This window comes from Eretmochelys imbricata, chromosome 14, assembly GCF_965152235.1.
Source record: "Eretmochelys imbricata isolate rEreImb1 chromosome 14, rEreImb1.hap1, whole genome shotgun sequence".
NCBI classification, from domain to species: Eukaryota; Metazoa; Chordata; order Testudines; family Cheloniidae; genus Eretmochelys; species Eretmochelys imbricata.
In genome coordinates, this window is record NC_135585.1 from 45,255,543 (window position 1) to 45,267,486 (window position 11,944).

Genomic DNA, 11,944 nt, shown 5'->3' on the forward strand with positions numbered 1-11,944 from the left:
TGGCCATGACCTAAGAGTGCTATCGAATATCTTGATTTCTTTTTGGCCTAGTGCTTAACTCAGTGGCACTGGTCTGTTTCGATGGCTGCATCGGATCAATTCCAACATTTCAGGGGAATTTCTAGGTGGCCATTAGGAGAAGGCAGAAGATTTTGCAAAAAGAAAAGGATTACTAGTGGTACCTTAGAGACTAACCAATTTATTTGAGCATAAGCTTTCGTGAGCTACAGTTCACTTCATCAGATGCATTCAGTGGAAAATACAGTGAGGAGATTTATATACACACAGAACATGAAAAAATTGGTGTTATCTTACACACTCTAAGGAGAGTGATCACTTAAGATGAGCTAATACCAGCAGGAGAGCGGGGGTCGGGGCGGGGGGTGGGAGAAAACCTTTTGAAGTGATAATCAAGGTGGGCCATTTCCAGCAGTTAACAGGAACATCCGAGGAGCAGTGAGGGGTGGAGGGGAGGAAATAAACATGGGGAAATAGTTTTATTTTGTGTAATGACCCATCCATTCCCAGGTTTCAGAGTAACAGCCGTGTTAGTCTGTATTCGCAAAAAGAAAAGGAGTACTTGTGGCACCTTAGAGACTAACCAATTTATTTGAGCATGAGCTTTCGTGAGCTACAGCTCACTTCATCAGATGCATACCGTGGAAACTGTATGCATCTGATGAAGTGAGCTGTAGCTCACGAAAGCTCATGCTCAAATAAATTGGTTAGTCTCTAAGGTGCCACAAGTACTCCTTTTCTTCATCCATTCCCAGTCTCTATTCAAGCCTAAGTTAATTATATCCAGTTTGCAAATTAATTCCAATTCAGCAGTCTCTCGTTGGAGTCTGTTTTTGAAGTCTTTTTGTTTTAATATTGCGACCTTTAGGTCTCAGATCAAGTGACCAGAGAGATTGAAGTGTTCTCCGACTGGTTTATGAATGTTATAATTCTTGACATCTGATTTGTGTCCATTTATTCTTTTACGTAGAGACTGTCCAGTTTGACCAATGTACATGGCAGAGGGGCATTGCTGGCACATGATGGCATATATCACATTGGTAGATGTGCAGGTGAACGAGCCTCTGATAGTGTGGCTGATGTGATTAGGCCCTTTGATGGTGTCCCCTGAATAGATATGTGGACACAGTTGGCAACAGGCTTTGTTGCAAGGATAGGTTCCTGGGTTAGTGGTTCTGTTGTGTGGTGTGTGGTTGCTGGTGAGTATTTGCTTCAGGTTGGGGGGCTGTCTGTAGGCAAGGACTGGCCTGTCTCCCAAGATTTGTGAGAGTGATGGGTCGTCTTTCAGGATAGGTTATAGATCCTTGATGATGCGTTGGAGAGGTTTTGGTGACAATCGGAAAACAATGAGGGGGAAACAGGTGACAAGTCTGAGCGGGCAGAGCACCAGTCCCTGACCCAGAGCAACAGGAGCGTCGCTGCTGACATCCAGGTGCCCGATGGGGAACTGCAGTCAGTGCCCACGGAGGGGAGCCAGCCACGATATGGGCAGAGGGGATCCCTGAGAGGGGGCAGAGATGAGGGGGGTTTAAATAGAGCCCAGGGATGGGTTCATCCGGACCTACAGGTAACCAGAGGAACCCAGGGGCAAATCTATGACAGCTCCATGACCCAAGCGAGGGGAGCAGAGCTGGGAGCCCAGGGCTGGTCGCCAGTGAGCCTGGTGTGGAGAGACGAGACCAGCTCTGACCACCTGCTCCCTGGGCCAGTCTGTTACCAGAGCGGATCACACACAGAGTGTCCCCGGCTCCCGTCACCCCTGGATCCTCTGGAACAACCTGGAGTCTCCCTAGAAACCCCCCTTCTCCCCCCGCCCCGGGGATCTGCTCGTCTCCTTTCTGTCCCCCCAGTGATCCTGTGGCTTCTAGGCAGGACACCTGCATAGGGCTGAGAGAAGCTGCCCGTGCCCAGGGCAGGTGGGGCCCCCAGGGGGCAGGGTCTGGGGCAGGCGGCTGCAAGGCGGTGGGTTGATCGCTAGGACCCAGGAGCAGCTGGGTGGCAACAATGGCCGGGCTCCTTGTGTCCCGGCCGCAGGAAGTGACTCGCAGCCGCTGCGGGGACTCCGGCTCCCAGGCTCCCGGCGAGATCCCCGCGCCCCGGCGGCTGGTGCTGGGAGCCCGGAGCCCGGGCTGCAGCCGGGAGAGGGGAACCTCCAGCCGGGCCCTGCCCGCTGCTCCCCGGGAGCCTCTCCCAGGGCAGAGCCCCCAGCCCGGCCAGGGCCCCTTCCCGGCCCTGCCCCTGCCCCGGGGGCCCCGCTCGGAGGGAAGGTAAGAGAGACCCACCCCCCCCCCCGTCACCCCCGGGCTGCAGGGGGCGGGTTTGGCCCCGGGCTGCTTCCCGCGGAGCCGGCTGCGATTCCCTGCCCCGGGCCCGGGAAAGCTGCCGCCAGCCCCCGGCGTGTGCGGGGCGGGGGGAGCCCGGCCGGGCCCTGCTGGGGGTGGGGCTGGGACACCTGAGGGGTGGGGCAGAGGAGGGGGGAGCCGGGAGGGGGCAGAAGATGGCAGGGAGGTGAGATTAGGGGGTATTGAGGGGGGAACAGGGATGTGTGAGGCCGGGGGCAGGAGGGGGATGGGATGGGGGCAGGGGGAGGTGGCTCTAAGAGGGGGCAGGAGGGGGATGCAGGGGGAGGTGGCTCTAAGAGGGGGCAGGAGGGGGATGCAGGGGGCAGGATGAGACGGGGCTGGGCTGTTGTTCCACTGGAGGGAGGTTGGGACGATTCAGGGTGATCAGGGGGCAGGGGGGGAATTATGGGGCTAAGGGGAAAGAGGCTGGAATGGGGGGAAGACATAAGGGGGCTCTGGGAGGGACAGGGGGGATGTGGGGAGGGGAGGCTGGGGGGAGACCGAGAACAAGAGGAAACTGGCTGGGGAAGGGAGGGCCGGGGGGCAGGGAGAGGGCTGCAGGCAGAGGGGTGGGGAGAGATACAAGGCAGCTCCCCTGCCCCGTGGGGTAAGGGAGGGTGAGGGGGCTGCCCTGCCTAGCGGCCAGTGGGGATTTGTTCCCCTACAAATGGTCAGACCAGCAGTGGGGGATGGGCAGGGTGACCGTCCCTCCCGAACTGGGCAGGACAGTCCTGAAGTGCAGAGTTCAAGCCCCGGTCCTGGGCTGAAGGACTCCCGGACACCATTTGTCCCGGATTCCCTGGGCCAGGGCTCTGCGCCTGCCCGAGGCTCCGGGGCAGCGCCAGCCTGTTCCCCGTGGGTGGGATTGAGGTGGGCCTTCGCCCCCCTTCGCCACGAGTCCCCCTCGAAGCCCTGCCCGCTGGCCAGCCAGAAGCTAGATTCGGGCCATGATAAGAGTCTCTCAGGGGACTCCTAGTGGGGAGTCCCAGATCTTCCACCTGCTGGGCGGTGGGGGGCAGATGGGCCGGGGCTGCTATGGGCACTGGGGTTGCCAACTTTCTAATTCCAGTAAACTGAACACCCTTGTCCTGCACCTTTCGTTGAGGCCCCGCCCCGGCTCACTCTATCCTCCCTTCCGCCTTCATTTGCTCCCCCCCTTCCCCATTTTCACTGCAAGGCCCAAACGGGCACCAGGAGAAGGCCAGGAGTGCAACAGTTTGAATGTGGGAGATGCACACACTTGCCTACACAGAGACTCTCTTTCCATACACTTTCTTGGGGTCCTACGGGGGAGGTGGGGCAGGAGTCCCCAAAGACCACAGGGCCCTGAGATAGGCAGTCCTGTGTCAGGGCCGGCCTCAGGGAAAATGGCAACCTGGGCCAACTTGCATTTTGCTGCCCCTGGCCCCTGTAGGCATGGAGCACCCTCACCCCAATTGCCTCCCTTCACCCCTAACCCCTGCACTGAGCCCCCTTTGTCTCTAACCCTGCCCCCTCCTGCATGCTAACCCCTATGTTGTGCCCCCTTCACCCCAACTCCGACCCCCCTCCTGTGCCCCTAAGCTCTGCATCCCCTTCCTGCACCCCCAAAACTGACCTGGATGCAGGGATGGAGCAGCTGGCATTGCTGCTCACTCCCCCACTGGGAGCCTGCCACTGGGCAGCCTCCAAGATCCCTTTTCGACCAGGTGTTCTGGTCCAAAATCAGACACCCGGTCACTCTCATCGGCACTCCAGCCCCCTGCCAAGGGAAGGTGGAGGGTCCGGGGCTCCCTGCAGTGACCTGGGCTCCCTGGCAGGTGTTATCACGGCCTGACTTCTGGCCTGGCCGGGGGCAGGGCCTCAGGGGAAAGAGGGGGGCAGGGGCGTGGCCTCAGGGAAAGGAGGGGCGGGGCTCCGGCATGTGTCCCACTTTTGCCTTTAGACAAGGTGGGTCACCCAGAGATAGGGGGTGGGCTGGAGATTTACCCCGAAGGACTGAGAATTTTCCAGGCAAATGTCCACCCAGAATCCTCCCCCCCCGCTCCCAATTTCATATTTGTGTTTTAAAACAATCTCCTTATCTGGGGGGTCTGACTCCTGGACTGACAGGACTGAATGGGGGCTGGTCTGATTTCTGCGCTGCATTCGGTGTCCAACCAGAGTCACTGCAAGCCGCAAGGAGTGCAATTGGGGTTTGGTTTGGGTTCAGTGGCAGTCGGTGTGTTCGGTTCTGGTTCAGTTACCAGGCAGAGGGGAGGGGGTTGGGAGTGAGCCCTGTGGCTTTCTTCAGTGGGGAACTGAATTTGGGGCCTGGGGCCTGCCTCAGCTGGGGCAATTGGAGGGAGGAACTGCCCTAAGGGGTGGGGATGAGTGAGAGGAGGCCTGTCTAAGGGGAAGAAGAATTGAGCAGCCTTTTCCCTTGCGCTTGAAGAGTTAATGTTAACTCTTGGGACAGGGAGTCCCCACTTCTCTCCCCCCTCCCTCCCTGCTCCTGTGGGCTGCCCCCTTCTCTTCTCCTACTGGACAGGCCGTTCCGGTAGCGATCAAATGCCTGGGTGTTGTTTTGTTGTCTTGTTTTATAATGAGTGAGATCAGAGTAGGTTTTATTTTATTTTGTCAAATATTGAACTGAAAAATCCAGTGTCAGAGAGTGGAGATGGATGGCAGGAGAGAGATCACTTGATCATTACCTGTTAAATTCACTCACTCCGGGGCGCCTGGCATTGGGGATGGGGAGAGACCCGGGGGACAGGGCTGGGGCCAGGCAGGAAAGTGACTCTGCACAAAAGGCCCCTTTCAGGGGCCTGCTGGTGAGTTTGTACCGGTGTGGGGGAGGAGGCGGCTCCCCCATGCCTGCGGGTCCCAGAGCTGCTGCCCTCAGTGACACAGCCAGGCTCACACTGAGAGCGAGCACCCCTGGGAACGGGACAGTCCCCAGTTCTCGCAGGCAGAGGGGAGAGGGAAGGAGACAGGAAGGGGAATGGTGAGACCGAAAGGGGCAGCAGGAGCCAGAAGTGGGGAGGGAGGTTCCCAGCTCCTGGACCCGCCCGGATCCATTCCCTGCATCCCCCTGGGCAGCCTGACTCTCCTGGGAACAAGGGGAGGAGCTGACAGAGGAAAAACCAGGCTCTGCCTCTGCCCAGTCCCCGCGCTGCTGGGGGGACCCGCTGCCCTTCGGGCCAATGTCACGGGAAATCCCCCAAAGTGGCTCCTCTGATTCCGCTCTTTCCCAGCATTTCTCTTCGAGACTCTGTCCCTGGGGAGGTTTAAAAGTGTCTCAGGGGGTTCAGTGCTGGTGGGAGGGGCCGGGTCTGTGTTGTAATAAAGTGACTGAGGGTTTTCCCAGCGTGGCAGAGCCCAGAGCATCTGTCTGCAGGGAGGGAGCCTGGGGGGAATCAGGGTGTGAAATGGACTCAAGCCCCTTCTGAAACCTCCCCCGTCGCCCCTCTCGCCCTGACAAGGCTGAGGAATCACGTCCACGTTTCACTCCAGATCGTCCTGTTTTCCAGGGGACAGAGAAGGGAAATGGCTGTGATGGAGCCAGCTCAGGTAGGGGATTTTCAGGGAGCTGCAGGGGGACTTTGCTGTACAGGGGGAGGGGCAGGAAACACACAGGGGGAGGCAGGAAGGGAACAGGGTGCGACAAACCTGCTGGGACACATTTATTTAGAGCCTGATTTTCTGAACAGGCCCAGTGGCAGGTGGGGGGAGGGGGGAACATTCCCCCATTTCTGAACCAGGAAACACCCTCCTGGGCAGGGCTGGGAAAACTGACCAGACTCCCAGTGCTGGAGCCTGACCCCACTGGCCAGAGGCTGCTGTGAAATACGAAGGGAAGCTGTCGGGATTCCTGTCCCTATCTCCTGCTCAGAGCTCTGCTTCCCGTATCAGCCTGTGGCTGGCAGGTGTGTGTTAAATGAGAAGACCCTGCTCAGCTCCGTGTGCTGGGGGGGGACAAGGAGCTCTCACCTTCTCCCACCCCCTGAAGCCTCCTGGCTGCTCTGAGTAGGGTGGGGGTGGGATTCTGCTCCTCTGGGCCTCCTCCCCCTGACTAGTGGGATTGTGGCTGGGGCAGCAGGCGCTGAATGGGGGAGACTTGTTGTTTCAGATGCCGGTGACCTTCGAGGAGGTGGCTGTGTATTTCACCGAGGGGCAGGGGGCTCTGCTGGACCCCGCTCAGAGAGCCCTCTACAGGGACGTCATGCAGGAGAACTATGTGATGGTGACCTCGCTGGGTAAGGGATTCCTGTGCCTCAGCTAATGGAAGCCGTGGGATCTCCATGTCTGAATCTGGTCAGGTTCTTCCCTGGTCTGTTAGGTTGGAGGAGGAGGGTCACATAGTCCACAGCTTCAGTGTGAGAGAAACTTGCATCTCCATACCCCATTGGAGGGAACAGAGGAGTCAGAAACGTAATGGACAGGCTAGTTCCTCCCCATCTCTCCAGCTGTCCAGGGGCCAGAAGCAGGGTATTGTCCAGCCTGTATTATTTCTCCTTCACACCCATTCACCTTGCTCCATTTGTGAGGAGGGCTCTAGATTCTGCAGGCTTGGAAATAGGCAGGAGTTCAACACCCGAGCTGTGTGTGTGTTAACAAGTCCCCCGGAGCACATCTACCCTGAGACCTCCACGTGAGGGGGTAAACAGACCCCCAGATCTCTGCTGCTCCCAAGGGGTCTGAGTTACCACAGTCCAATGTAGGGTCAGGTTAAACTCAGGGAATGTTCCTTGTGACAAATACTCTACCAAGACGCCATGTGCCCTGAGCTTTTCTGATTTCACCCCCTGCGCAGGATTCCCCATTCCCACACCTGACCTCATCGCCCGGCTGGAACGAGGGGAAAAGCCGTGGGTCCCGGATCTCCAGGCCGCCGAGGAAAGGGAGCGCTCGAGAGGCACCTGCACAGGTGAGGAGTCACAGAAACTGAGACAGAACCCTCTGGCGAGTGAAGGAAAAAGCTGGGACTCCTGAAATGTGCTGTGAGCGAGAGGCCCCCGTTCTGCCCTATCTCACCCAGGTCAGGGCTGCAGTCAGCAGGTGTTATAGCATCAAGGCAAATATCAGTCACAGCTTCCCACCCATCCTGTTAGCTGTTGGGAATTTCCTCCCTGATTTTACTTCCCTGGGGGTGTTTGGGTGGGATGTGAAGGCAGAATCCAATGTTTCCATCTCCCCAACAGTCACTGTGTCCTGTTTTCCCTCTTTGCTATTCCCCTTTCTGTCCTTTTTCCCCAGCACATTCAGTGACTCCTGTCTGGATTCTCTCTCTCCTAGCAGGTGATAGGACAGTGAGTGAGAACAAGGAGGAGAATCCGCATCAGGAAGGGCCTGGGAAAGTGGAACCGCAGGAGTGGTTTTTGAGAAGAGCTGAAGGGAATTTTTCCCAGTGCTTGGAGCAGGGAAATGTCTGGGGAGATCGACACAGATCAGAGATGCAGCTGGGAAACTATCCTGGGAAGAAACTGGATGAATCCACTGAATGTGGCAGAGGATGTAAGGATCCCAAGGAAACCACAGCGCAGCAGACAAGTCACAATGAAGAGAAACCCTACAAATGCCTTGACTGTGGGAAAAGATTCCGTTTCAGTGCAAACCTTCTTACACATTGGAGAACCCACACAGGAGAGAAGCCGTATGAATGCTTGGACTGTGGGAAAAGCTTCCGTGAGAAGTCAAACTTTATCACACACCAGAGACTGCACACAGGAGAGAAACCCTATAAATGCCTTGAATGTGGCAAAAGTTTTAGTCAGAGCTCAAATCTTATTGCACATCAGAGAACCCACACAGGAGAAAGGCCCTATGAATGCCTTGAGTGTGGGAAAAGATTTAGTCAGAGGTCACAGCTTATGGCACATCACAGAACCCACACAGGAGAGAAGCCCTATAAATGCTTCGACTGTGGGAAAAGTTTCAGTAGGAAGCTATGTCTTATTGTGCACCAGAGACTGCATACAGGAGAGAAACCCCATAAATGCCTTGAGTGTGGGAAAAGTTTTAGTCAGAGATCACATCTTATGTCACATCACAGAACCCACACAGGAGAGAAGCCCTATAAATGCGTAGACTGTGGGAAAAGCTTCAGTTGGAAGCCATGCCTTATTATACACCAGAGACTGCACACGGGAGAGAAGCCCTATACATGCCTTGAGTGTGGGAAAAGTTTCAGCAAAAGTTCATCCCTTACTAAACATGGAAGAATTCACACAGGAGAAAGACCCTATAAATGCCTTGAGTGTGGGAAAAGTTTCAGTGTGAAATCAACCCTTAATACACATCAGAAAACCCACACAGGAGAGAAACCGCATACGTGCTTGGAGTGTGGGAAAAGCTTCATTCAGAAGTCAAAACTTAGCGTACACCAGAGAGTACACACAGGAGAGAGACCGTATTAATGCCTTGACTGTGGGAAAACTTTCATTAAGCGTTCACACCTTCCTAAGCGTCAGAGAATTCACATAAGCGAGAAACCCTATAACTGCCTCGAGTGCGGGAAAAGTTTCATTGACAGAAGAAAATGTACTCATCATCAGAGAATCGACACAGGAGAGAGACCCCATGAATACTCGGACTGTGCAAACACATCAGGAATTCGTGCTGTTACTACTGCCTGCAGCGATAGAGCTCGCAGTATTTTTCTTTCTCCGTGGGACAGTGAATTATGAAGCTGGAGAGCCAGAACCGTTACGTGTCGCTGACCTCCTAAGAGCGCAGGGCAGACTGGAAGCCCAGGGGAAAATGACTGAGCAGCTGAGAGCCTGCATGGACTCCGCCCCGCAGGAATTCACGAGAGAACCCCGAAGCATACAGGACATCGCCCAGATGTTGATCCAGTGCAGAGGACCAATTTGGAATTTGAATCCAGAGACGGGAAACATGAGCTCTGCATATATTACCGCAACAGGGAACCCTGGTACTACATGAAAGAGCCAACCATGGACTTGTGTCTTGCCCGGCTGTGCTCCCACCCAGAACTGCTGAGTTTCGAGAACCTGCTAAAGGTGGACAACCAACCGGAGGCTGGAGGGAAGATGACTGAGGTGCTGAGACAATGCTTCAAACTCACCCTGGAGAAATTCTCCAAGGAGCCAGTGTGCTTGCAGAACGACGCCCGGCTGGTGATCAGCACAGTGGTAATGAGGATGGTCTTTCTCCCTGGAAAAGGGGAGAATGAAATCAACGTGTATCCTGACAACATGGGGCTTGTTCAGTACGTGGTCAAAGTCCCGGGATGGTGGACCTGGATAGCCAGGACTATGGTGACCATAGCTCTTGTTACAATCCCAGTCTTCATTTGTCAAATGATGATCTATTAGAAGACTAGGCAACATCATTAAAAACCACTTAGCTTCAGAAAACTCCCACCAAACACAGGGTCCTCTATTCAGTATTGCCAACTCTTATAATTCAAAGTACAAAGTAATTTTCTAGCTGTTACGGTAGCTGAGAGAGCCATGGGAATGAGACCACTAGAGGCTCAATACTTAGAAAGGGAATAAACAGAATCCAGCACAAATACAAAATGGGGAATAACTGGCTAGGGGGAAGTATTTTGGAAAAGGATCCAGGGATTATAGTGGTTAGAACAGGGAAACTTTTGAAAACTGCCTCCGATCCATTCCCAAATCCCAGGGAACATTCTGAGTATGGAAGGGTGGGACCCTGTTGATTCTGGTGAAAATTGGAGAACTGGAAAAGCCTGAATTTCTACCAGAATGAGGCCCACGGCGCGCCCCACTGGCGGTGCCGGATGAAGGTCTCTGGCACCTTCTGCTGCTATCAGCACAAGTCGTTCACTCGATTTTGTGACCTTTGGGTGGGCTAGATCAGTGAGTTTTCAACCTTTTTTTTTATTTGCAGACCCCTAAAAAATCCAAATGGAAGTGCAGACCCCTGTGGAAACCTTAGACCAGTGGTCCCCAACCTTTCTGCAATATGCTATTCCCAGAAGACTCTGGAGGGCGCCGGACACCCCGCCGCTGCACTGCCACCGCCGAGCACCACCGCCAGAGAACCAGCCGCCGAAACGTCGCCTAGAAATGGCAATGGCATTTCGGCGGCAGGGTGTCCTGCAGGCACACACAAATGGCCCATTGGGCACCACATTGGGGACCACTGCCTTAGACAAAGTCTGTGGGCCACAGGTTACTACTGGGCTGTAGTTTACGCTGCCCTTCTCCTAGTCTCTAAAAATGCCTCCCTTGGAAAAGCACCTGGGGACCTAGAATTCAGTCACTGAGGCGTTTCAGCAAGGATCACATAGGGGTCGGCCTCTACGCATTCAAATCCAGAGAGAGAACAAAAGGAACTTAATTCTTAAGTACCAACTTTATGAAGTCTTGTAATGATAAAGAAACATAATAATAACTTAATTTCTACAACATAACGAGGCCACTGTATAATCCACCTACATTATCGTCACCATTCTACGTGAACGTAAATAAAGAAAACAAATTGACTCTAGACAGGTCAGTCCCCACGGAAACGCAGCGACAAGAAACTCAGGGTTCCCAAACCTGAGGTGGAGTTTACCTGAATCTCCATCTTTGCTCACCAAAATCCATATGCTCGGCTGCATCAAAAGCAAGGCAACAACATCTTCCCTCTTCTTGCTTGTCGAAATTTCCAGCTGGAATCCAGACAGATTCTTCCGCATCCTCTGCTGAAATCAGTTCGCTGGTCAGCTAATTAATTAACCCACTGTGCAGTTTAAGTAGGTAGATTCAAAAAGCCTTGTTACTAGAAAAATACAAAGCTGAGACCAGCGAAATATTGACGACTCTTTCCCCATCACACTGAACTAAGAGATGAGTTGATGACTCAAACTGGTTCAGATGATTTCGCTAACGGAGTTTGCTATTGCACAACATTCAAAGCATAAAATGAAAATAAGAGAAATGAATTTTCCCTCCCAATTACCCCTTTCTGTAACAAACACCGCCGGGGATTCCTTGGCGGAGAGTTAATACTTGCACTAACCTGCTGCAAAATGCTTCAGAGCCAGGGGGAAAGCCCAGCCTGCTTTCTCCCCCTGTGACTCGGTTTCTCCCAACCCAGCCAGGGCACGTGGCCTTTTGCAAAGCAGCTGCCCTGACGATCCCCCTCCCCCACAGCAGACTCTGACTCTGGCTACAAGGACCCCAAATGACCACCCCCGATTCTAGCCACATCTGGGTGTCAAGGGGCTAATTGTGAATCTGCCTCACAACAGTAACCCTGACACAACTTCTCCCACTCCCCGCCCCATAGATCTCGCCCTCTTAGGCGCCCACCTCCAGCCAAGCTCCCGCAAGCTGGTCACCTGGTCCACCCCACTCTGGGCAAGCCCCCCACCTCCAATCCGGGTCCCTCGCTGCCTCCCCCCCCCCGCTGCCAAGTTCCCATCCCCCCACTTCACCTGCCCCCCAATTCAGGCCCCTCTCCACCCTACAGCCAAGCCCCTCAGCCAGTCTCCTCCCCCTAATTCTGGCCAACCCAGCCAGACCCCATACCCCATCCCCACTCCAGCCAAACTTCCCTCCCCACCCCAGCCAGGCCCATCTGCCCCCCACTTTGGCCAAGCCCCCAGCCAGACCAAATAAGGCCCCCAAATAGGAGAGACT

At 54.8% G+C, this 11,944-nt stretch overlaps 1 protein-coding gene across 1 annotated transcript; it reads left to right on the top strand.

Moving 5' to 3' along the window:
- The first annotated feature begins 6,452 nt into the window (after positions 1–6,452).
- Positions 6,453–11,666, top strand: LOC144275273 (uncharacterized). Its single transcript, XM_077834470.1, has 3 exons — positions 6,453–6,577; positions 7,135–7,248; positions 7,617–11,666. Exons 1-3 carry the CDS (start codon positions 6,544–6,546, stop codon positions 8,735–8,737), a joined length of 1,269 nt encoding a protein of 422 aa, XP_077690596.1. The 5' UTR covers positions 6,453–6,543; the 3' UTR covers positions 8,738–11,666.
- The last annotated feature ends 278 nt before the right edge of the window (positions 11,667–11,944 follow it).

What these genes read in the sequence shown, in the direction of transcription:
- LOC144275273 (XM_077834470.1), top strand. Translation starts at nt 6,544, where the DNA reads ATGCAGGAGAACTATGTGATGGTGACCTCGCTGG. An exon ending in TGTGATGGTGACCTCGCTGG is followed by an intron (nt 6,578 to 7,134) that starts GTAAGGGATTCC and finishes CCCCCTGCGCAG; the next exon opens with GATTCCCCATTCCCACACCT. An exon ending in CTCGAGAGGCACCTGCACAG is followed by an intron (nt 7,249 to 7,616) that starts GTGAGGAGTCAC and finishes TCTCTCTCCTAG; the next exon opens with CAGGTGATAGGACAGTGAGT.